Genomic DNA, 26,285 nt, shown 5'->3' with positions numbered 1-26,285 from the left:
CATGGTTCAAAAAATTTAGTCAGGCTCTCATGTAATTCAGCTTTATTCGTAGTCATGCCAATCATTCCCTCTTTATATGTCGTCGATCAACAAGCATCATTGTTCTCGTTGTGTATGTGGATGATATTGTTATGTCCGGTAGTGATTCCGTTGGAATGTGGGAGGTCAAAGAATTTTTGAAGACCAAGTTTGAGATCAAAGATCTTGGTCCTCTTCGCAACTTCCTAGGAATTGAAGTTATTCGCTCCTCATTCAGGTTGGTCTTGTCATAACAAAAATATGCAGTTGATCTTCTCATAAAAACCGGCATGTTAGGATGCAAACCTGCTACCACCCCCATGGATACTTCGCAGAAGCTTCGGCCAGATGATGGTGCTCTCCTTTCTAATCCCAAGATGAATCGACGACTTCTAGGCTGACTCACTTACCTGACTATTACTTGCTTAGATCTCTCCTTTGTCATGGGTGTTCTTAGTCAATTCGTGCAAGCTCCTTGTGCTTCACATCTCACGGCTGTATACCGCATACTTCAGTATCTAAAATTAGCCCAAGTCTTGGCCTCCGCTTTTAGTCACATGGTCATCTTCATCTTTCTAGCTATTCTAATGTTGATTGTGCAAGTAATATTTATGATTGCCGCTCTAAATCCGGCTTTTGTACCTTCCTAGATGGCAATCTTATCATATGGAAGAGCAAGACGCAACCGGTTTTGCTCGGTCCTTGGCTGAATCAGAATATCGTGTTATGGCTTATGCGACGTGTGAGCTCATGTGGCTTCACACTCTTCTTGAAGAACTTGGCTATCCTCATTCGGCTCCTATTCCTCTTCATTGTAACAACCAAGCGTCCATCCATATTGCTCGTAACCCGGTTTTTCATGAGCAAACCAACTACATTGAGGTCGATTGTCATTTTATTCCGGAGAAAGTTGCCTCAAGGAAATCATTAGCCCTTTTGTTCGATCCGGGGATCGGCTTACTGATGTTCTTACAAAGTCTTTGAGTCGAGATGCTTTTCATCGTGTTCGTGACAAGTTAGGCATGATCAACATCTATGCTCCAACTTGAGGGGGAGTCTAAAGAGTGCTAGTGTATAGTGTGTGTGGTTAGTGGCTCTTTTAATGTAAGTGCATGTGCACACTGTCCTCTTCTCTTGTAGTGTAATATATGTTCTATTATAATAAAACATTGTGTGTTAGGGCATGTTGGCTAACACACAATATTTCCCCCAAACTCTCTTCTTTCCTCTTCTCCTCTTTTCTCCACACTATAATCACCAAATCATCTTCAACTATGTCACCCAACAATTACATGTGCAAGTAATCATTACCAATTTCCAGCCAATTACAGTTGTAATTGGAAAACCCTACAGGTCCTTTTTCTTTAAAATTTAATGAGTGGATTTCATCACAAGTTCTTTCTTCTCAAACTATCTTTTATTTTGTTTCTTTTCTTTTCTTAATGCACATGATGAAAAATCCTAGGGTTTGATCTACCTAAATGTTGATTTTCTTGTCTCTTCTTTAAAATCTTGGAATTATAGATTAATGATGGAATTCTAGGATTTGTGATGCAAGTTCCAGCTCTAGTATGCAATATCATGAAAATTCTAGGGTTCCCTTGTGCAAAATTCGGAATCCAGCAGCTATATCTTCTTCTTTTTTTACACATTCATGGGACTACGGTGTAATTTTCCCAAAATTCCATCATTAATCTGTACAATTCCAGGGAAGCTGTCAGTTCAGATTTTTCCCAAGGCCTGTTCTCTACACTTTTTTCCAACACTATTCTGCACTTTCAAATTCTCTAGGGTTTCAAATGTACTTCCAAATTTACATATTTGAACTATGCATTGCAAATTTTTCTTTTGGAATTTTGGTAAAGTTAAGATTGTGCATGATGAGCTGCATATTCTAAAATCATGATGGCGTTATTTACATTGTATGTATTATGGTTTTGATTGAGGGATCCCCTTTTGAAAATATTGATTCTGGAGAGAGGCGTCATGTATCATGTGAACCACGCATCATTGGATATCATGAGGTTCATTATTGTGTTTGGGACACAGGAAAATAGGTGTGTGATCAAGTCCTCTGGGTTGAAAATCCCTAAAGCAAATAGGTGGAGCAACCAAGTCCTCTGGGTTGAAAATCCTTAAAAGAATAAATTGGTGGGGCGATCGAGACCTAGGTTGAAAATCCAAGAAGTCTAATTGGTACCTCTTGGAACCTCTATTGCGAGACCGAGTGGGTGAGCAGGGTGCATTGCAAAAGACCATTGTGAGGCCAGGTAGAGAAGCAGTCTAACTAGCTAATATACGAATGGGTCCCTTACTACGAGGCCAGCTGGGTGAGCATGTTGGATTGCAATAGTCCACCACCAGGCTAGGGTAGTAGTCTAACTAGCTAACATACAAATGGGTCTCTCATTGAGAGGCTAGTTGGGTGAGCATGATAGGATTGCAAAAGATCACAGCGAGGACGGGTATTGTATTTTGGGAGAGTGTTAGCTGACTGGTGTGAAACAACCTTGATGTTCAAATGAATCAACTGTATTGATTATTGTGGTTATTATCGTGAATATTCTTGCATAGTTTGCATCTATTCATGCATGATTTATTTCATATGAAAATCGCATTGGAAACTTTGTTTATTAGTAATTATTTTCCTGTTGGTTTTGCCATGTGGGTCTTGTTAATAAAATTTTCTTCAATCTTCAAAAAAAACAAAAAAAAAAAAAAGAAGGGATTATTACAGTCATTCATCCATGATCATGTCGAATGTGAAGGACATTGGATTTGCAGGTGTTGGATTTTAAATTATGCATGTGGATTTCCAAGTGTTTTGGAAAAAAAAAATTATGTTTTATTCGGGCCGTATATATTTTTATTTTCAAAACTTGTGTTGTGATTTACTCATTAGGCTTCACTTCTTATCCTTTTGCGATTTTAAATTTCAGGAACAAGATCTTAGCAGAGAACATGAGAAGAGGATTGCTAGATAGCTTTATTTTCTTTTATTTAGATTTAGTTTCGTTTGAAAGTTGTGGGTTTTTTACTCATTAGATTATGGTGGAGATGAGTTGTATTTTGAGACAAGGATATTTTATTTCCTTTTGGTTAATGTTTGTTTGTTTAGTTTTGAGATGGATATATATTTCGGCGGTGGGAATTATGTAATGATTTGTGTGTGGATTATGGAGGGTAAACAAAGCAATATTGAGTCACGCCCCTGGGTGCAGGATCAGGGTCGAGCATACCTAGGTGCTGGATTTCGGGGCGTGATATAAGGGGAAAGCCAAATGGACATGGGTGGAGTTAGTAGAAAAAAGATTTAATGACCTGTGGTTTAGCAAAGGATATGGTCCTTCATGGAGTGGAATGGTTGAACAGAATTTGTGTAAGGATAAGGCTTAGATGATGCTGACAATACCTTATCAATCAAAGCATTTTGTTAAACATGGTTAAATTTAATCTTAAGGAAGTTTATTCTTATTCTTGTCAATGATTTCCCTTAATTTCTCATCAAAATGCATAACTACATAACACACCTATCACAACAACACTCGTGACACGAAAGGAAAAAGTTATCTATGCCGTATTAAAATAACAGAAGTTTGTAACGAAAAGCAGAAGAGTAATAATAACAAAAAGGGGAGAGAGAGAGAGAGAGAGAGAGAGAGAGAGAGAGAGAGAGAGAGAGAGAGAGAGATTTGTTAGATTCTGAAATATGACAGTCCACTGTGCAATGGGTTGTAGGTGAACAGTCCTTAAAAACACATTAAATCTGCTGACACAGGTTATCAAGGAAACTACCGCCACTTCAATCATAAGTTACACGCCATATTCAGCCATATTCATTAAGAATGTATTGCAAAGATTGTAATCACAAAACAATTCCATAAAACTAAGAGTGGTTCAACAACATATACTTCATTGACAAAGATTGAAGTGAAAGTCATTTTGAAGACAGGAAGGCATTGTGCAAAAACCAGGAAAGAATCGACTACCTGCAAAGATAAACCTGTCACGAAACCCTGTTGAAGTGGAGGACCAAATGGAGATCCACCAAGTACCGCATCTCGTATTCGATCATTAAAGCTAAGAAATTTCAGAAATGCTTGTTAAATGATAAATGCACAATAAGATGTCAAGGAGACAATTCAAATATTGTAGCAAACAATGAATCATCTCAGTTAATGGAATCCAATACAAGGACTTAATAATCATAGTAGCTCCATGGAGTACACTGTGTTTCATCAAGTGAGGAGAGGACAAACCCCTTCTGGACATGGAAACAAGTAGGATACACCACACCACACCTGCTCATCTTACCTAGTGAAATGCATGTGAACCAGCAACGTCAACGTCATATGTTCAGTTCAACTTAGTTTTCCTTAGAAAGGAGCCTCAATTCAAGTTATACAATTTTTTCTTGGAGACTTTTTTGAGCTAGGAAAAGAGGGTATATGTATATTTAATATTATGGCACCTATTTCCAAGATCAAGACAAAGAACAGACAATTTCTAGCAGACAGATCGCTTGTTTCTCTAAAGCCCCCATATCAAGACCATTGGCTTTAAACAACTCAACCCCACCCCCCGGATAATAACTAGGGCATTTGGAAGCAAATTCTGCAAAGATACACTGCATAATAGAATAAATTCTTTATCGATAATCTTACAAAAAGAATATGGGCTGGAAAGAATCATTTCCCAAACTATTTGGTTGGATCCAGTGTTTGAATTATCTCCGATATTATCTCAAGCTCGTCGATACCGATAACACTAGTAGCAATATCAATAACGCTTGTAGTATCAGAAATTCCAAGAATTGTATCAATATCACTAATGTAATCATCAATATTTTCAACTATGTAAATTCTAGTTGTTGCTTGTATTGCCAATGCATCAATATCGCCAACGTATTGCCTATATTTTCAACTATGTAAATTCTAGGTAATGCTTGTATCATAAGTGTATCGACAATATTTCAATAATATCGCCGACTTATTGATATCATCAGAACTTTGTTTATTAGAAAAAAAATTATTTCAATTTTTTTTTTCCATGGGCACATGATTGTATGTAGTGTTCAATTTGTCATTGATAATATTAATAATATCTTGATATTATCGATATCACAACATGCGCGATATTGTGATCACAATCTTTTGTTTCCTCTCCAATTGTTGATGATTTCTTGGTGAAATATCATGTGTTGTTGATATTTTGCAATATCGATGGATGTTTGGATGGAAGGTTGGACAGTTAAATAGGCTGAATAGGATGGTTGGACTGATTTCTTACAACAGCACATGCTTTTAAGGCCCAATTAATTGGAGACTTGTTATGTATGCATTATTTTTGCAGTTTTATTTATTTTTAAATATGCAAATATGTATATTTTAACATCTCCAGAAGTTTCGCTGAAAATTCTACTGTTCTTCCCATGTTTCCCCGCATTTCTGGTTATCAGTGATTTTATTGGCGACATCGATATTGTTTCCGTATCCCTGGCCAGCGAAACTTGTAGTGATACCGATACTTCGAACACTGGTTGGATCTTAGGAATAGCATATACATAAACTAAATACTCAAGCTGACAGTTTAAGTGTAATACTCTTTAAACAATACTCAGGAGCATTATTTGACCATCCAGATCATCAAAATTTTATGGTTCAGACTGATTACATAAAAAAAGGTCCAATCATCAGTACAGTTGATCCATCAAGTAGTCCCTCCTTTGCACTGCCTACTTGCATCACGAATTACCTTGATCGGATGATCATAACCATCTGATTGGTATATGCTTCATCAATGATGCTATAAAAAATGTTCATTCATCAATCTTAACTAGGATCATGTAGCCTCCAACTTGGATTACCGTTTCTCCTCAAAAATCAATGTGATCAAAGACTTAACCACTCTATCAATGGCAAACAAAATGGAGTATCACTGAAAAGATTTCATCCATCAATCTTAAACATTAATTGTGTAAGTGCCACCTTCTGTTACCCATGCCTCTAAAGAATCAATATGGTAAGGCAATTCTAACATCCGTTCAATTGCAAACAAAATTGACAGTCCAGATCGATTGAAAAGAAAAGGATCCAATCATTGATCTAGACCATCCATCAAGTCATCTCCATCTTGGATTGCCAATATAATTATACACTAAGATCCCAATTATCGAATAACAATAACCATTTGATCGATGCAAATTAAATGGATGATCTAGGTCAACTACAACAGAAAAGGTTTACACATTGATATTGACCATCAATCATGTTTTCCACAACTAGGATCATCCATGTCACTCAGGAATCACTTTAAACAAATGATTATAACCATCCAATCAAAGGCAGAGAGAGAGAGAGAGAGCTAACAAGAGATTGGAATCGAGAGAATCTTCGTACCTAGTGCTTATATTGCTTGCAAAGTATATCCCTTCAAAGTGCCATTGGTGAGTGTGGTACTCTAGGGTTAGTATCGACTCCTTGATCCGCCGGATCCAGATTGACTTAAAACCCAAGATTTTGGGAATAGATAGGATGGTATCCTAGTTGGCACTATCAAAGACTTCCTAATGTCCACCATAATGAACATTCAACTTTTGTGACCTATTTGTAATAGGCTGTGTGAATCAGCATGCATTGATTCGAAATGCAATACAATTAGCTAAGGCTAATTTGGTGCTCACCAACTTTATTTAATTAGCAAGCACCTTCAATATGATCTTGTATGAAACAATGTACAGGAAAATAGATCTATATTGATCCGCCAAATATGAGTGTCATCTCTGAGGATCAGGTCCAGAAAGTTGTTAACCAATAGAGTCCTTTGATCTCAAGATGCCCGAACCCACAAACCTCAGTACAGTGTCTAAGAAGCAACAGAATCATAAACTGAGCACGATGAACAAGAAGTGTAAATTTTCCTCTTATGATGTCAACTACCCTTGCAGACACCTTAGCCATCCCCAACCACCTACAAATGCCTCTACTATAAAATGTTGAAAAGTGAACATTGAGACCAAAGTTTTCCAGCTAATTCCTTGTTCTTTTTCTTCATTTTTTTTTCTTGTTGTTTACTAAACATATGTACAAGTAATACTCGAATGTTTAATGCGTCTGCATATGTATCTGTTCTCACAAAGCCTTCAGAGTGGCATAGGTGATGTTGAACTTAGAAAGTCATAGCTGCCATCGAGCCGTTCTCCCGGTGATAGCTGGTTTCTCGAATAGATACTTGACAGGATACATCCGACCTAGCAGCTTGACAGGGTGATAGAGCATATAATAGTGAAGCTTCTAAGATGCCCAAATCACAGCAAGGCAATGGGCTGGATGGAACAAGTGTGGGCCTAGCCCAATCTTTTTTGTGGGTTATGACTTGTTTTTGCAAGTCTGGTGTTTGCTTACTTCTGTCTTCATTTTTTTTTTAATCAAAATATGTATGTATTCATGCTTTTTTTTTGCTTTTTTCTTTTTCTTTTTTTTGTTGGAAATGAAGATAAAATAAAATGGATACCTCCCAATGCCAGTCCCACAAATATTGAATTGTGATGCATTTATCCCACGTCCATTTTTCGCAACTTCACCAAAGTCCCATCCTTCACCATAACTAAGACAACATTAAGCATTATCAATTAGAAATCGAAGTAATAAATGTAACAATAAAACTAGCAAATGGAAAACTGCTCTCAATAGTTGAAATCTGAAACGATATGTCTATTGATCATGAGAAAAAATGAAACACCTAATGTCTACTTTCTTACATATAGATATTGCAACCATCTACTCCATTTTCACCTTTTGATAAGCTGTTTAGAGCATATTTTGCTTTCACCTGCACTTTTTCAAAACAAACAAAAGAATCTCAAGCTGCCAAATGTACAAGGTTCTTTTGTAGCATATGCTGCTTTATCAATCAAATTCACTGGTAACATCCCAATATAAATGCTAATTTGCATTTCTTCCCTTCCATACCTATTAACAAGGTCCTCCACTACAGAAACAGTACAAATTTTACAGCCAGTAGTAAAGACAATTCATGTACATAGAAATCAACATAAATGCAGACATGGATATTGGTTGGGAAGATTTCCCTGTGACAAGAAAGTATGATATCATTGAAGGACATGCCATTTCTTGCAGTACAAAAGGCAAACTAGATATAAAACAGAAAAGATATTAAAACGTAAACACCTTTTTCTCTCACCTATTTTTCCAGGGGTTTTGTCATTTTGTATGTTATGGTGTGGCCTTTTAATGAAATTATCATCTTTCAAAAAACAAAACTTTTGTTTCAAACTTTCTTTATGCTTTACCATTATTTTATGAACAATCCAAAACACTAAAACCATCTTTCTTCAAAAGATAATTCAATTCAGTTTCTTATTTCAGTATTGGTAAGCTTTATTATTGGGATTGCCACTCATTTCCCATTCTTCATCCAATGGGATTAAATTTTGTCAAAATTTTCCATCAACAACACCCAAGGAACCAATTTACCGAACATGTACCCATAATTGAGTTTCTATATTTCAACCACTGTTGTGATTACTGATACGGTAATAATTTGGACAGCATTCACACATGTATGTATGTATGTGCGTCTGTGTACATAACAAAAAAAATACACATATAAATGCATGCATATTAATGGGGACATCACGTGCGCAAGAACGCCCCCCCTACTCACGTACGCAAGGAGGAGGAAGGCCCCACCATCGATCTGGATCGATGATGACATCCATGGAGGGTCTCCTAGTTAGAGGGCTGTGATATGGTTCCTTAGAGTGGACCCGATCATCATGTCGATCCCACCATTGGATCTCATGATCGTAGTCCACTACCCTAGATAATCTAGGACTTTGAATTTTGGTTATTATCATTATTATGAACATCATGAACGGTTTAGATTGCATTGATTAGTTGTTATTTTTGTTACTTCATCTCTAAGTAATAGTGTACACACATGGCGCGGCTTTTAGGGTATGGGGTTTTCTTATAAATAGGCAACCCCTTGTAGGTTTTTTCTCATTGAAGATTATGAATAAAATTTCGCGTTTTCCTATTACTCTAATTCTCTGAGTTGAGGAATCTAATTAGGTATGAAACTCTCCCTTCTTCAAAGGGCTAACTACCGTGGTGCGAAGCCACACCCATCCCAAATCACCCCACCTCCTACCCTCTATACTCATCATCTCCCGCAGTCATCCAATCATCAAATCCACCGCCTGTTTGCAGCCAATCCTTTTTCTACAGCAGATTTGCAGAATCAGGCCCTCCAAGGAGGTTGATACTTCGGCAGAGCACCGTGCACGAACCGGATGTCCGATCGGACTGAAACTTGGTGTGTGGGTGGCTCACCCCTGGCCGACCGACCCCAAGCTGTCCTTTTTTGGGTTCGTGGGCCCCACACACGTGCGGGCAGGATCCCACGCACGTGCGTCAGGGCCAGATTGTTGTCCACACGTGTGGACTATTTTAGGTTCTCCCTCTCTTCTAATCTTCTCCTCTCTCGCCTTAAGTCCCTAACCCTAACCCTAGATAATCCTAAATTCCAAGTTCAATTCCACTTTTGCAAACCCTAGGCTTTCCCGAATTGAAACATGGTGAATCCCTTGGATTGAGGAATAATCCTTTGCATGTGTGGATGAGTCTACTCTTCTTTAAGCATTGTTTGGTCTATAATTTTTAATTGATCCAGCCCTAACATGTGTAGGCTTAGACCCTCGTAGATTCCCCTTGTTAAATGCTTGACCTTATATGGGATGTGGAATTTTTTTTTGTGATTATTTCTAAATTAGTATGATCTAAAGCCTGAAATCTTGCATATCATATTTAATTTTCATGTCCTGCATCAAATTTAGTATCAGAGCTTAAGTTCTTCATAGGGGATTTCATTGCATGTTTAGGGTTTAGTCTACTCACGTTTATTTTGCATCAAATCTCATCATATAGGGCTATTTAGGACCCATCATTCACAACATGGACTGCTGAATTTTCTATTGTCAGAAAACCCCCAATTTTCATGGCTCAATTTTTTGTTAACAAACTATTTAAGTAGCTATGTTGTTGGAATTTTAGTAGTGTTGTGCAGTTTCCCTTATATAGAGTCGTACGGGATCATTTAGTCTCATTTAGATGCATATAGTTGCATTAGAGGATCTTTGAGTGAGTGGTTGTATGCCCACGCGTACTGGTCGTGGTTTTGGTTTGCACCCTACACTAAACATGGAGCAATTGCAATAATCAGTGAACGACCTAACCTAACAGTTTGAGTCTTTGGGTAGGCGCTTAGAACAACGAATTGACTAACGCTTAGATCAGCTTAATGTGCACGTTACCCAACTAGAGACCACCATTGAGGAAGATACCCAATCGCAAGCAGGTGATCAAGAGGATAGACAAAGGAATGGAGGTGGCCAGAGAAATGGTCATGGGCGCGCACCCGTGCACCCACCCCACGAAAGACATCATGTTCATATTGACCCAGATACGCAACTCCTCAGGGGAATTAGAGTAGATGCTCCTACTTTTGATGGTCACTTGGACCCTAAAGCTTTTCTAGATTGGTTGGCGAATATGGACTACTATTTTAAGTGGTATGACATGTCGGATGCTCATCAGGTCCAATTCGCCAAGATGAAGCTTGTGGCCCAAGCAAAAGAGGTTTTGGGCTACTAATGAGCGAAAACAAGAAAGGTCGAGGGAGCCCCCAATAGTCCATTGGGGGGAAATGAAAGAGACTCTTAAGGAGGAGTACCCCCCTTTCTCTTATCACTTGAGGTTGGTTAAGGAATGACAGTCTCTTCAACAAAGTTCCAAGAGTGTGGCGAAATACATTGAGAAGTTTGGAGAATACTTGACCAGGTGTGAAGTTGATGAGGATCCCGTACTCACTCTTGCTCGATTTAAGACGGACCTCTATTCTGACATTAGGAGAGAGTTGCTCACCAAGGACATAGACACTCTTGAATAGATGTATCAAGTAGTGTTGGAGGTTGAGCAATACCTCAACATCTATGGGAAGACAGTTTGAGTTTCGCGATTCTAGCGCTAAGGCCAACCCTTCTGGGGCTAAGCCTAGCACTGGATACCAAAACAAGCCTTCTAGTAGTTCTCAGTCTAGGCCCAAGGATGATAAGGGTAAAGGAATTGTCGGGTCTAGTTCGCGCAGAAGTGATGTAATTAGGTGTTTTAGATGTCAGATGTTTGGTCACTTTGCCTACCAGTGTGTGGCACGAAAGAGGGCACCAGGGTGCTCCTTGTTGATGGGCAAGTAGAAGTTGTGCCCCCATAAAGTGACGGTAAGGAGAAAGAGTATATGCCAGCAGAGACCCCTAGTGATGAGGAAGAGAGAGCGCAAAAGTGTGACCCTGGCAGTTGTGCATTGCGCCTTTGCCCAAGCAAAGAATACCGACGATTGGTGCCGCAACACGATCTTCTATACCTATGCAAAGTGTGGTGATAAGAATTGCAAGATGATCATGGATAGTGGTAGTTGTGCCAATGTGGCATCACCTAGCACCGTGAGCCGTTTGGGCTTGAAGCTCGAAGCCCATCCTCAACCCTATAGAGTGTCTTGGGTTGATGAGACTTTCATTCCAGTCTTGCACCATTGTCTTGTTCCTATTTGGTTTGGATCATATAAAGACACGCTTTGGTGTGATGTTATTCCCATGGATGTTGGCCATATTATTTTGGGTAGGCCCTGGCTCTATGATAAAGATGTCACCATATTTGGTCGTTCAAATGTGTACATTCTGGTTTGAGGGCAAGAAAGTCAAGCTAAATCCACTTCCACCCAAGAACACGATTGGAAAGGAGTCCATCACAAAGAGTGGTGTGAGCGGCTCGAAGGAATTGAAGGAATCGAAGTTCAAGTCTAAGCCTCTCCATATTCTAAATGCCAAAGACTTTGAGCAAGAGACTGAGTTGGACTTGGTGGTGTACGCCCTTGTGGCTAGGGAGAGTGCACCAGAGGCTAGTGTAGAGTTACCCACTGAACCCATTTCAGTAGTGGATGAGTTCCGTGATGTCTTTCCTAAGGATCTACCGAATGAGCTTCCCCCTATGAGGGATATACAGCAAGTCATTGATTTAGTCCCTGGGGCGACTCTACCAAACCTCCCTCATTACAAAATGAACCCAAAGGAGCATGCAGAGTTAAAAAGACAGATTAATGAGCTCCTAGACAAGGGTTTTCATTTGAGAGAGCATGAGGCCATGTGTCGTACCGGCCCTTCTTACACCTAAGAAGGATGGCACATGGAGGCTGTGTGTTGATAGTAGGGCCATCAATAAAATCACAGTCAAGTATCATTTTCCCATACCGCGTCTTAGTGACATGATAGATACGATGGCCAACGCTACTATCTTCTCAAAAATTGACCTCAAAAGTGGTTATCACCAAATCCGTGTACACCCTGATAATGAGTAGAAGACAGCCTTCAAGACAAAGGATGGGCTATACGAGTGGTTAGTCATGCCTTTTGGACTGACTAATACCCCAAGTACTTTCATGCGTGTGATGACCCCAAGTGTTGAGGCCCTTCATGGGGAAGTTCCTGGTCGTCAACTTGACAATATCTTGATTTATAGCATGACCAAGAAACAACACCTCAACCATTTGAGACAAGTTTGTGGGATCTTTAAGAGCCGAGAAATTGTACGCCAACCTAAAGAAGTGTGCGTTTATATCTAGTAGCGTTATCTTCTTAGGTTTTGTTGTGCCAGTTGAGGATGTGTCGGCGGATCTCGAGAAGGTCAAAGTCATTGTCAATTGGCCAAAACCCCGCAATATTCATGAGGTGCGCACCTTTCACGGCTTAGCCACCTTCTATAGGCAGTTCATTTGAGGCTTCAGCTCCATTATGGTTCCCATCACGAATTGCATTAAAAAAGGAGTTTCAATAAACGAAGGCAGCCTCGAAAGCCTTTAAGGAGATGAAGGTCAGGATGACCGAAGCTCCAGTCACGCGACATCTGGATTTTTCAAAAGTTTTTTAAGTCGCATGCGACGCGTCAGGAGTCAGCATAGGAGGAGTACTTAGTCAGGAAGCGCACACTGTCGCCTTTTTTAGTGAGAAACTGAATGGGGCGAAGCAAAAATACTCCACCTTTGACAAAGAATTCTATGCGGTAATGCAATCACTATGCCACTGGCGTCATTATCTATTGCCGCAAGAATTCGTCTTGTTCTCAGATCACGAAGCCTTGAGATATCTGAACTCTCAGAAGAAATTAAACCCTAAGCACGCCCAGTGGGTTCAATTCCTTCAAGAGTCAAGGTGTCCCGTATCAGTATCGGTTGGTGTAACGGTGCCCTCCGAAACCGATACAGATATGGGGGGGCAACGGCGATACGGGGGCGTAACGGCGCAAAATTTTTTTTGCCAAAAAAATTATGAAAAAATATGTATTAAATCCAAAATATTCTAAGCATTCCAAATATGCATTCATTTATAAATTGAAACATATTTATGGTGGTGTAACGGTCCACTCTTTGGTGAGAAATTGTATCGGACTGTCTGATGAATTTATGAACCAGATAACCTGAATTTGACTACAAAATTCATATAATTAATTTTCTAAATATCTAATTTATATACTTAACAATTTGATATCATTTCTCCCAATAGTTCCTTTACAAAATGAAATTAAATTCAACTAGATCGCATTGCCAATTAAGGGCTGACTTGGAGGACCAATCCATGCCCCAAATCAGCCTCAAATTCTTGTAATTTATTGGCATTATCCCACTTGTGAATTGGTGGACATTTATTGGATAGAGAATCATGAAAAAAAAATCAAAAGGCCCTATTTTAAAAAATAAGCGTCCACAAATTAACAATTAAAACTATTCAAACAATTTGACTTTGGCATTTTGAGTTAGCAATTACAATCCATGATTTAATTGGTAAATTTTAAGTTAATACATGTCTCGTGTATAATTTTTTAAGGGCCCGAATTAGGTAGCACACGTGTCAAAGTTTTTTGGACCCCACTCGTGATGAATGTGTTATATCCACACTGTCCATCCATTTTGCCAAATAATTTTAGGGCATGACCCCAAAAATGAGGCAGATCCAAAGCTCAGGTGGACCGCACCATAAGAAACAATAATAATTAAACGACTATGATTAAAAATTTATCGGGGCTACAAAAGTTTTAGATCAAGCTGACATGTGTGGTTTCCCTTCATCCACGTTAGTAAGACCCTATTAACAGGTTAGATGGAAAATAAACATTACAGTGAACCCTAAGAAAATTTTAATGGTGAGCATTCTATAACCACTGTTTCCTATGCTATGGCCACCTGAGATTTGGATCTTACTAATTTTTTGAATCATAACCTAAAATGATGTGGCAAAATGGATGGACGGCATGGATAAAATACGTACAGCATGGTGGGGCCCACGTGGCACATGTACATTTTATTAAATTGTGCAACGTGCTACGTAACGCGTACTAGTCCATTCATTTGACGTAAGCAAGTCCTGTGGGTCTGATCATGAGGTATGTGTTATATCTAAACCGTCCATTCATTTGACGAGCTCGTCTTATGGCTTGACACGAAAAATAATACAGATCTAATTATCAAGTGGACCACATTGCAAAAAGCAGTGGGGGATTGAACGTCTACCATTGAAACCCTTTTTGGGATCACAGAACTTTTGGATCAATATGAAATTTGTTTTTCCTCTTCATTCAGGTCTTTTTGACCTTTTGAACAGATTGGATGGAAAATAAACGTTACAGTGGGCCTACGAATTTTTTAACGGTGAAAATCATCATCTCGCTGCTATTTTTGGTGTGGTCTAAAAGATCTTTGGATACGATTCATTTTTTGGCTAATGCTCTAAAATGATATTTAAAAATAGATGAACGGTGTAGATATAATAAATACATTGCTGTGGAGCCCATGTAACTTTGATCTCCTTTGAACCGTTCGTACAACTCCGAGCTTGAGGAGTGTCAGCGCTCATCTTAGCACGACACGTACCTACAGCAGCTATACTGGTGTGTGGTACACCAGTCAAATCGCTTCCGATTTCAAAAGAAAAAAACGAGAGAGGGAAACCGAAAAGAAAAAGAGGGAAAGAAGAGAGAGAGAGAGAGAGAGAGAGAGAGAAGGAGGCCCGGGCCGCAGCCGCAACCGCAGTAGGGCGAGAAGAAGAAGGAGAAGGAGAATAAGAAGAAGAAAAAAAGGTATGTTTTTTTTCTTTTCTTTTTTTACCATTTTTTTTTCATTTTTCTTTAGGGTTATGGACCGTAACGTTTGTTACGGTACCGTAACGGCCGTTATAGGACGCAATTGTCGTTACGGTCCCGTAATGGCTGTTACGAACCCAAAAAACAGAGGTACCCCGTTTCGGGGCCGAATCGCGTAACGGTTGATGCCGTTACCGTTACGTATCGGCCGTTACAACCGAAACATAACCGACTTGGGATACCTTGTCAAGAGTACACTATTGTACTTAAGCACAAGGCCATGTAAAGAATAAGCCTGCCGACGCGTTAATTTGTCGAGTTGTGTTACTCAATTCCATGAGTGTCGAAGTCACGGGCCTCGAGCATGTCAAAGAGGACTATTCTGACTGCCCAGATTTTGGAATTGTATACGCGTCGTTGTTAGAGAGTTCATCAGGAGCTAGCAGTGAGTACTTGATTTTAGACAGATATTTGTTTAGGAGTGATCGCTTGTGCATACCGCGCACCTCTCTCCGCGATTTTCTTGTTTAGGAGTTACATTCAGGAGGGATCGCAGGTCATTTTAGGCGAGACATTGCCCTAGTGGAGGATAGGTTTTATTGGCCAAGCCTCAAGCAAGACGTGGCCAAAATTATAGGGCAATGTCGTACTTGTCAACTGGCAAAGCAAAAAAAAAAAAAGAAGCAAAATACGGGACTATACAGACATTTGCCAGTTCCATTCATCCCCTTGGCAAGACATAAGTATGGACTTCGTCCTTGGGCTCACCAAGACTATTCGGAAACATGATTCCATATTTGTTGTTGTGAACCATTTTTCTAAAATGGCCCACTTCATTCCTTGTTCTAAGACCTCTGACGCATCTCATGTTACCAAGCTATTCTTTAGTGAGGTCGTCAAACTTCATGGGTTACCAAAAACTATAGTGTCTGACTGTGACATGCGATTCATGAGTTATTTTTGAAAGACACTATGTCATATGATGAATAATAGGCTCCAATTTTCTTCTGCCTACCACCATCAAACCGATGGTCAAACTGAAGTGGTCAAGAGGAGCCTAAGGAGTTTGCTCAGATGTTTAGTGGGGGAGCACACCCGGACGTGGGACATTGCACTACCTATAGCCGAGTTTGCATTTAATAGTTCTGTTAATAGATCCACAGGTTTAAGTCCTTTTGAAGTCATTACTGGTTATAAACCTATGAAGCCTATTGATCTTTTCCCTATGTCATTGTCCCATAAGTCATCAAAGTCTGCAAAGTCTTTTGCACATCACATTCATTCATTGCATCAAGAAATCAGGTGAAAGATCACTACTAGTAATGAACATTACAAACTTTCTGTAGACCAGCATAAACGTTTTAAGGAATTCAAAGTAGGGGACTGTAATGGTCCACATCAGGCCAGAGCGGTACCCTCAAGGAGTCATTCGTAAATTACACGCGCGTAGCGTTGGACCATTCAAAATTATAAAACGAAACGGTCAATACGTATATGGTAGATCTTCCACCTTCAATGGGAATTAATTCTACATTCAATGTGAAGGATCTAGTTGCTTTTCAAGAGACCCTTGAGACATTGTCCAGCCTTTCGCCTAACCATCTTGATTCCCAAGACCTTTCCCTTGATCCATGGCCATTTCCCGATCCTTTTTCCCATCTTCTACCTCCCATACCTACCCTTCCCACACCAAGAGAGGAGATAGAGGATATTTTGGACCATCAGATAGTATCAACATCGGACGGCGGGTTTCAAAAGTACCTGGTTAAGTAGAAGTCACGCCCAGCTTCAGATAGTACGTGGCTCACTGAGGAGGAGCTTCAACGAATTGATCCTGACATCTTGGAGCAGTTCAGGAGTTTTGTTTCGTCAGTGGCGAAATCTTCACAGCCGGGGAGAGTTGATGGGTACATCACACGCACACGTACGCCCCCCTACACACGTACGCAAGGAAGAGGAAGGCCCCACCATCGATCTGGATCGATGATGACATCCATGGAGGGCCTCCTAGTCAAAGGGCTGTGATATGGTTCCTTGGAGTGGACCTGATCATCATGTGGATCCCACCATTGGATCTCATGATCGTGTCCCACTACCCTAGATAATCTGGAACTTTGAATTTTGGTTATTGTTATTATTAGGAACATCATGAACGGTTTAGATTGCATTGATTAGTTGTTATTTTTGTTACTTCGTCTCTAAGTAATAGTGTACGCACATAGCGCGGCTTTTGGGGTATAAGGTTTTCTTATAAATAGGCAACCCCTTGTAGGTTTTTTCTCATTAAAGATTATAAATAAAATTCTGCATATTCTTGCTTCTCTAATTCCCTGAGTTAAGGAATCCAATTGGGTGCGAAAACCTCCCTTCTTCGAAAGGCTAACTACTGTGGTGCGAAGCCACACCCATCCCAAATCGCCCCACCTCCTACCCTCTATGCTCATCATCTCCTACAGCCATCCAATTATCAAATCCACCCCTTTTTGCAGCCGATCCTTCCTCTACAGCAGATTTGCAGAATCAGGCCCTCTAGGAGGGCTGAAACTTCGGCGTAGCACCGTGCACAGATCGGACGTCCGATCGGCTTGAAACTTGGTGTGTGGGTGGCCCACCCCTGGCCGACCAACCCCATGCTGTCTTTTTTTGGGTTCGTGGGCCTCACACATGCGAGCAGGATCCCACGCACGTGCGTCAGGGCCAGATTATTGTCCACACGTGTGGACTATTTTCAGGTTCTCTCTCCTCTAATCCTCTCCTCTCTCGCCTTAAATCCCTAACCCTAACCCTAAATAATCCTAAATTCCAAGTTCTATTCCACTTTTGCAAACTCTAGGTTTTCTCGAATTGAAACATGATGAATCCCTTGGACTGGGAAAGAGTCTACTCTCCTTTGAGCATTGTTTGGTCTATAATTTTTAATTGATCCAACCCTATCATGTGTAGGCTTGGACCCTCGTAGATTCCCCTTGTTGAATGCTTTGACCTTATGTGGGATGTGGAATTTTTTTTGTGATTGTTTCTAAATTAGTATGGTCTAAAGCCTAAAATCTTGCATATCAAGTCTTGCATCACATATATAAAGATGTATGCATATATGGGAAATTATCTAGTGCAAATGTTTTCAGCACAATGTGGTGTAAACGGCTTGTTGTGGGCCCCCATTGTGATGTGCTGACAATATCCACACCAACCATCATGCACGTTGTCCATCATTTGATCATGTGCACAAAAGATCAGGCCAATCAATGACTGAGGTGGGCCACAACAACAGGAATAGTTGAGAGTAGACACCCACCCTTGATTCTCATAGAGGGCCAACCATGGTGTGTATATGTCATCCAATCCATTAATATGAAACATCTATCCAAATGATGGCAGACCTCAAAAATCAAGCTATTATGGGACTTGGGTGGGCCCAGTGAAAATCAAGGGTGGGATCCACTTTCAATTATTCCTACTCGTGTGGCCCACTTGAGTCTTGGATTGGCCTGATTTTTAGGTTCATAGCCAAAGGAGGGAAGGCGTGCATGATGGTTGGAGTGTATGTCATCATCAAATATGGTGGGGGGCCACAAAAACCGTTTGCATCATGTTGTGGTGAAAACACGCACTTTATAATTTCCCTACATATGGGATATCATCCAGTGCAAACAGTTGTTCTCAAGCCCACCATGATGTGTTTATGACATCCACTCTAACCATCATGCAAGCCCCCATATAGGTATCCATGGGCTAAAAAATCAGGATGATCCAAAACTCGGGTGTGCAACAATAACATGAACAGTTAGGAGAGGGACGTTGGCCATTGATTTCATGAACAGTTAGGAGAGGGGTATTCATGCAGTGCCGAAACAGGATCGTAAGCATATGACATTTCAAAGAGTGGATTGGAGGAATTGAGTTCGTGTAGCGACCCCAATTATTTGGGATAAGGCTTAGATGATATATGTGTGTACGTGCATGCATGTGTGTGAACTGGAGGGAGGGGAAGAAGGCGTAGATGATCTGTGTACATGCGTCTTTGTTCGTGTTGCGTGCCCTTGACTACATGCATCCATTGTGTGTGCACATGTGCGTGCATCCATATGAGAGAGAGAGAGAGAGAAGTGTGTGTGTGTGTGTGTGTGTGTGTTTGCGCGTGCAGGTGCACGTATGCAATGTTTAAAATATCGACAATATCGACCGATATGTCCCACAATATACCTTGTATTGCACCTGTGCGAGACGAAACGCACAAGTAGTGTCGATATATCCCATATGTTCAATCCGGTGAGCATTTTCAATTTCTAATCCCTTTTTTTGTTGAAATTATGTTAAATCAGTGTCTAATGGTTACAAATCTATTGTTTTTTGATGTTTTGCAAGAAAAATCATGGAGTTGGAGCTTTGATTTCAATATCCATTAGTTCTTCATGTTCTCCTTTTTTTTTTCAATTTTTTCCTTCAAGCAACTCTCAATTGAGACTAATTTCAAAGTGTGAATGAGTATTTGATGGAATGATCGTCACATACACTAATTTCGAAATTTGAGTGTAGGTGGTCCGATTTGGGGAAAATTCAAAACTTCCTCAATTTCTCCCAAATTGCTTGCAATGTTGCACTTCAAACATGAAATTAAGTCCTTGTCAATTTTTGTAAAAAAACACAATCATTTTTAATTAAAAATTAATAAAAAATTATTTTTTATTTCAAAATTCCCCTTTAACCAGCCATTAATTGAGATTAATTTCGAAGTATTTAATTAGGAGTGTTTGATTAAATGATCATCACATACACTCTAAATGTTATGCATTCAATTTGAATAGTTCTGTCAAACAGTGCAAAACTTAGGACCCTATACAAAGGAAACCTATTATGTGTACTTCTTTTTTGAGATGTTGTGATTTAAAAGTGTGTATTAAGGTCTTTTTTAACAATCTCTGAAGTTTCATTGAAAAAATCAACCATTTTCCCAATGTTTCCCAAAAAGTGCGATAAATACCCGATACAAACAATATATCCCGTGCGATAAACGACATGTATCTATATCCCAAGGGTGCGATATGTAGCATGATACCAATATTTTGAACACTGCATGTATGTGTGCATGTGTAAGTGCTTGTCTAGAGAGAGAGAGAGAGATAGGTGTATGTGTGTTTGCACCTCCGTGCATGTGTGTGCATGCCTCTGAGACAGTAGGGGCGTGTGTGCATCCGCGTCTATGTGTGCGTGTGCATGTGTGCGCAAATGTCACACCTCAATATGCATTTATCAAATATGGGACTGATAAAACCCCCAAAAAAAACAAAAAAAAAACACACCCCACACCCACACCCCAATTTGCATTGGCCAAATATGGGACTAATAGAGCATCTCAATTTGCATTGACCAAAATATGGGACTAATTGAGCATAGTGCAGGCATGAGCCCAAGCATGCGTGTGCACCTCAATTTGCATTGGCCAAATATGGAACACAGAATGTCTCAATTTTTGCATTGACCAAATAGGTAGTGATAGCGCATAGCCCACACACAATTGCATTTACCAAATATTGAGATCATAAAGCATAGCAAACATAAATGCACAGATGCAAAAACACACATGCACGTGCCCACACACCCACACACAGAAATTTGCATTGACAAAATATGGGATTGGTAGAGCATAGCCTTGGACATTCACTAGACGATCATATCCAGCACATGCCCACACACACACAAAGCACGCACGCATAGGCACTCACACCCAGACAGAAATTTTCATTGACCAAATATGGAATTGATAGAGCGTAGCCGTAGACATTCACCGCACAATCATAAGATGCACACACAGACATACCCCGCGATTTGCATTGACCAAATGAGGCTGGATAGAGTGTAGGCTTACACACTCATCAGACAATCATAACCAGCTATCACACACCTCAGTTTGCATTGACCATATATGGGACTGATACAGGATAGCACGCATGCGCACATGCGCACATGCACATACAAAAGGACCAAAGATGGGACTGATAAAGCATAGCACGCATGCGCACATGTAAGCACACTCAACCACATGCACACGCACACGGACACACCTAAATTTGCATCAACCAAATGTGGGACCGATAGAGTGCAGCTTACACATTCACTGGAAAACCATAACCAACTGAGATAAGCTTTTGAATTTGGACATTTCATTTTCTTTTTAATCACTCACTTACAGTGGTTAATTTCCATCAACAAAATATGGGACTGATATGTATGACCTTCATGTTCTCCATCCACATTGGGGCCTATGATATTTGTGGTCCAGATTGCCAAACGTATATGACTGTTCTTGATCCAAATTGGGGCCCATGACATTGGTGGTCCAAATTGCCAAACATGTATGCCATGCATTCTACATAAGTCGCCACTGTAAAATAGTTTCCCTGTTAAGACTGTGGTGATAGCTCACCCCCAAGTTTATTATGATCGTTAAGATGATCAATCAGTGTAACTTTCAGTTTATGCACCATCCACTATCAGACTGATGATTTGGATGGCTGAGATACTGTAAATGTATCCTGTTTATATGGCGGATTAGACAGCACCATTTTTTTAAATGGTGGTGAACTATCGTTGTTATCTTGCACTTTTGAAACACAAAAGGAAATTTATGTACACTGCACAACTGCCACAAAAGATAAGGTAGAGCCAATAGAACTAGAATATGGTAGATGCTTCCCTGTAAATATACAAGTAGGATGATGTAGTAATCAACATTTGTCCATCTATTGTACCAGATTGTGTGTGGAAAATAGAGTAAGAACAACATGATTATGTCATGTATTAAAAAAACGGTTGTGGCCTAGTGGCTTTTACATAAACAGAAAGGTCACTCCATAACATAATACAGGGCTGAATTGGTCCGTATTGACTTAAAGCAGTCAATACACCCCATTTCAGCACCATTACGGGACCCATACAACTGTCCCAGGATGATACAACCATACAAGGCCCATTATAAAAGTTTTTGTTTTCAATTTTTAGTCATCGAAGGGGAAGCTTTATGGGCAACCAAGCACTAATGGGGCCAGGGAGAAGTTAATAGGAAAGATAAATGAATAATAGAAGTTTCTTTTTCGGGCTAATGGACACTAGAAATTCCGTTCATGCAGAACTCATGGCAACTAATTTCAGACTCAATGAAGGTTACCTAGATTGTAGGTCACTCCGGAACATGGTACTCGAATAGTCACACAGTGTGCTACTTCCTCCAGTGTGTCGTATGCTAGGGGTAGCATCATTTGAGTCACTCTAGTACACACACTAGATAAATACCACATAATTATATAATGTTTAAATTGTCAGCAATATTATCGAAATATCGCCGATAATATTGGTGTCGCTGCACTGGCGACACCGAAACCCCATTTTTTTGAATCGCTTCCAAGTTTCGCCAATAATCTTGCCGGATTGTCGTTATTTTCAAAATCTCGCCAATATTTCGCTATTCCCACCAACCATGAGTGGGAACTGTAGCCAACAACCTCCTTTATCGATAAAAGGAGGTAGTTGTCGACGATAAAATCCAAAAAACTCAAAAAATACCTATTTTTTTGCCCGGATCTAGAGGAAGACGCGAATTCACAGCTGTTGAGTGCAGATCGGCAATTTTCGGTAAGATTCAACCCCAAAATTTTCTTTTTTTCCGTCAAAAAATCCTCTGCAACTTCTCGAATCCGCTTGCGGGCCGAGATCTTGTTGGAAAATACAGGTTTTTTTTTTTTGGGGGGGGGGGGGGGATGAGGGAGAGGGATTTTCTGGTTGAAAATCTGGAGAAATTGATGGGAAGGAGACGAAATTTTGAAATTTCTGGATGGAGAGAGGGATTTTCGGGGTTCTACGTAAATTAGGGATCGGGCGAGCGTGAAATAGGATTGCGTACATAGTTACTCAATACGCTCTTATCGTACTGAGTACACTCTGTTGGGCCCACCGAGAATGTATCTGGTCTATCCATGTGGTCCATCCGTCTTTCCATCTTATTTTAGGGGTTGAGACCAAAATTTAAGCGTACCAAAAGATCGAGTGGACCATACCATTGGAAACAATTGGAATAATGATTTCCACCGTTAAAACCTTTCTAGGGCCGACAGTGATGTTTATTTCTCATCCAACCTGTTCATAAGATCACAGAGACATGGATGAAGGGAAAACACAAATAGAAGTTTGATCCAAAACTTCTGTGGCCCCCAAGAAATTTTCAACGGTAGATGTTCAATTCATACTATTTCCTACGGTGTGGTTCACTTGAGGTTTGGATATACTTCGTTTTTAGGCTCAAGACCTAAAATTATCTGTTAAAATGGATGGACGAAGTAGATAAAATACATAAATCACGGTGGACCCCACAAAGTTTACCCAGTACGCAATTGGCTTCCATCGGGTGGGGCTTTGACAGTGCAGGTCGGTGCTCTGTGGGCCCCACCATGATGCATATGTTGTATCCATGTTGTCCATTAATTTTTAAATATTATTTTAGAGCTTGATCCAAAAAATGAGGTAGATCTAAAACTCAAGTGGACCACGCCACGAGAAAACAGTAGTGATTGGATATCCACCATTTAAATCCTCTTAAGGCCCACTGTACTATTTATTTGACATCCAATCTGTTAATTACGTCATACAGACCCAGATGAAGGGAAAAAATAAAGATCAGGTTGTTCCAAAACCTTTATGGCCCCCAAAAAGTTTTTAATTGTCAAAATTGATTCAACACTGTTTCTTGCAATGTGGTCCAAATGAGATTGGGATATACCTCATTTTTTTTTCTCATATCATAAAATTATCTATAAAAATAGATGGACGGCATGGATGAAACACATACCTTGTGGTGGGGCCCACAGAGCATGGTAGGGGGAGTAGCCAATCTGTTTCTGCAGCGGCGTGGATCAAGGACGCGGATTTTCCTCAGAAGCCTTTCCCTATACTCCTACGCTGCAAGCTTAGGTGGGGCCCACTATGATGTTTCTGAGAAATCCTCCCCGTCCATCCATTTTGTGATTTCATTTTAGGACTCGTTGCCAAAAATGAACCGTATCCAAAGCTCAAGTCAGCCGTACTAAAAGGAAAATGTGGTTAGGGAAATTCCTACCGTTGAAACCTTCCTAGGTTCAACAGTGATGTTTAGATGCCATCCATACCGTTAAAAAAGTCATTACTATTGGGATTAACTGAAAACAAAAATATTGGCATGAATCAAAACTTCTGTGGCCCCACGAATATTTCAACTGTGGATGTTTAATTATCACGTTTTAGGCTCACTTGAGCTTTAGATACGGTTCATTTTTGGCATCATGTCTTAAAATGAACTCAAAAAACAGATGGACGGGGAGAATTTTTCACAAACATCACAATGGGCCCCACCTAAGCTTGCAGCGCAGGAAGGAAATCTGAGTCTCGCGGATGCTATTGAAACGAGCGTGGATTGGATACTAACAACATCCGTAGCCAAAGGAAACGGATTGGCTACGCCCCCTGCCACCAGCCAATGGCTGGTGGTCGGTGCTCTGTGGGCCCCACCATGATGAATGTGTTTCATCCATGCCGTCCATCTACCGCCAACATGTTGGGCAACAGTACCACTCTCAACTGCCACAAGATCCAGACAATGATTACGAGCCACCTTGTCACTCCATGTGGGGATGAAACATGGCCAAAAATGTGTATTTGAGTGATTTCTTATGACAACGCATGCCATTTGGCCCCCATTAAATGGAAACTTCTAATTTAATGCATTCTTTTTGCAAATTTTTCATTCCTGAATATGTAAATATGTGTATTTAGGCATGTCCTAAAGTTTCACTAAAAAATTCCACCATTTTCTCCATCTTTCCCCCTTTTATCCAGCATTTCAGGTTATCGGCGATATTATTGGCGATAACGATATTATATCTTTATCTCCGGCCAACGAAACTTGTAGCGATACCGATAACTCAAACACTTATTTTATATATATATATATATATATATATATATATATATATATATATATATATAGGAATGCTCATTTTTTTTAAGAACCTATCATAATGTTATATATACGCACACTTGCATATATCAAAGTATAAAACTACAGGTTCTAACAATAGATTTATATAATAACGTAATCTATAGTAGGCGTACAGATGAATAATTCTAGATTCGTAAAAATAGTGATCCAGATTGCAAATGACCCATCATCAGGATCGTGGTTTCAGTTGGCGATTTAGGTAACATTGGAATAATGATGCAGGACATGAAATTCAAATATGATGTGCAAGAATTCATACTTAGATTATACTAATGCATAACAATCACATAATAATTCCACATCCCACACAAAAGTCAAACATTCAAGTAAAGGGGAATCTGCACAGGTCCAGGCCTATACAGGCTAGGACTGGATCAGTAAAATTAAGGACCAAACGATGCACAAAGGGAAATAGTAATCATCCACACATGCATGGCAATCAGCCCCTAATCCAAGGGATTCCCCAATTTCAATTCAAGGAACCCTAGGGCGAGAAAAGAGGCAAATAAATTAAGGATAATGCAATCTAGGACTAGGGTTATGAAAATAGGTAAGAAAAAAGGAACAATAGGAAGAAAACTTGAACTTGGAACAGCTCCCGCGTGCGGATAGCGGGCCTGGGTCGGACGCACGTGCGTAGGAGGCCGGTCGCACGTGTGGTGGGGGCCCGAATCCCAAAACGGCTTCCTTGACCTTGGTCAGCCGGGGGGGGGGCTTCAAACCCTCTAAATTTCGTACAATCTGATGTGCGGTTGAGGCACGATGCTTCGTCAAAGTTTCAGCCGTCCTACAAGGCCAGATTCTAGAAACTAGCTGAAGAAAGACAGATAGCTGCAAAACAAGAGGATTTGAAGCGAAGATGATCGTGGAATGGATGAAATAAGATGAAGGGGCGGATTGGGATAAACGTGGCTTCGCACCATGGTAGTTGGCCCTTCGAAAAGGGAGGGCTTCGCACCCACTTGAATTTTTCCACAACTCAGAAACTCAGAGAGCAGAAAAACATGCAGGAATTTTTTTCTACTTCAATGAATCAA

The 26,285-nt window shown here is 40.1% G+C and overlaps 1 protein-coding gene across 8 annotated transcripts in view; it reads right to left on the bottom strand.

The window, feature by feature from the left end:
- LOC131228184 (pullulanase 1, chloroplastic) overlaps positions 1-26,285 on the bottom strand; it is a 166,046-nt gene that overhangs the window by 74,117 nt on the left and 65,644 nt on the right. For all 8 annotated transcript variants that reach the window (XR_009162745.1, XM_058224045.1, XM_058224041.1 and 5 more), the window contains 3 exons: positions 7,778-7,848; positions 7,531-7,623; positions 4,008-4,098 (listed from right to left, as the gene is read on the bottom strand). Coding sequence is in view for 7 of the 8 variants with exons in the window: in XM_058224045.1 (XP_058080028.1) it covers positions 4,008-4,098; positions 7,531-7,623; positions 7,778-7,848 (255 nt within the window). In the remaining variant the exon portion in view is untranslated. The remainder of the gene's footprint in view (positions 1-4,007; positions 4,099-7,530; positions 7,624-7,777; positions 7,849-26,285) is intronic.

This window comes from Magnolia sinica, chromosome 15 (assembly GCF_029962835.1).
Source record: "Magnolia sinica isolate HGM2019 chromosome 15, MsV1, whole genome shotgun sequence".
NCBI classification, from domain to species: Eukaryota; Viridiplantae; Streptophyta; class Magnoliopsida; order Magnoliales; family Magnoliaceae; genus Magnolia; species Magnolia sinica.
The sequence above is the reverse complement of the archived record's forward strand: the minus strand, read 5'-3'. Positions and strand labels throughout refer to the sequence as shown.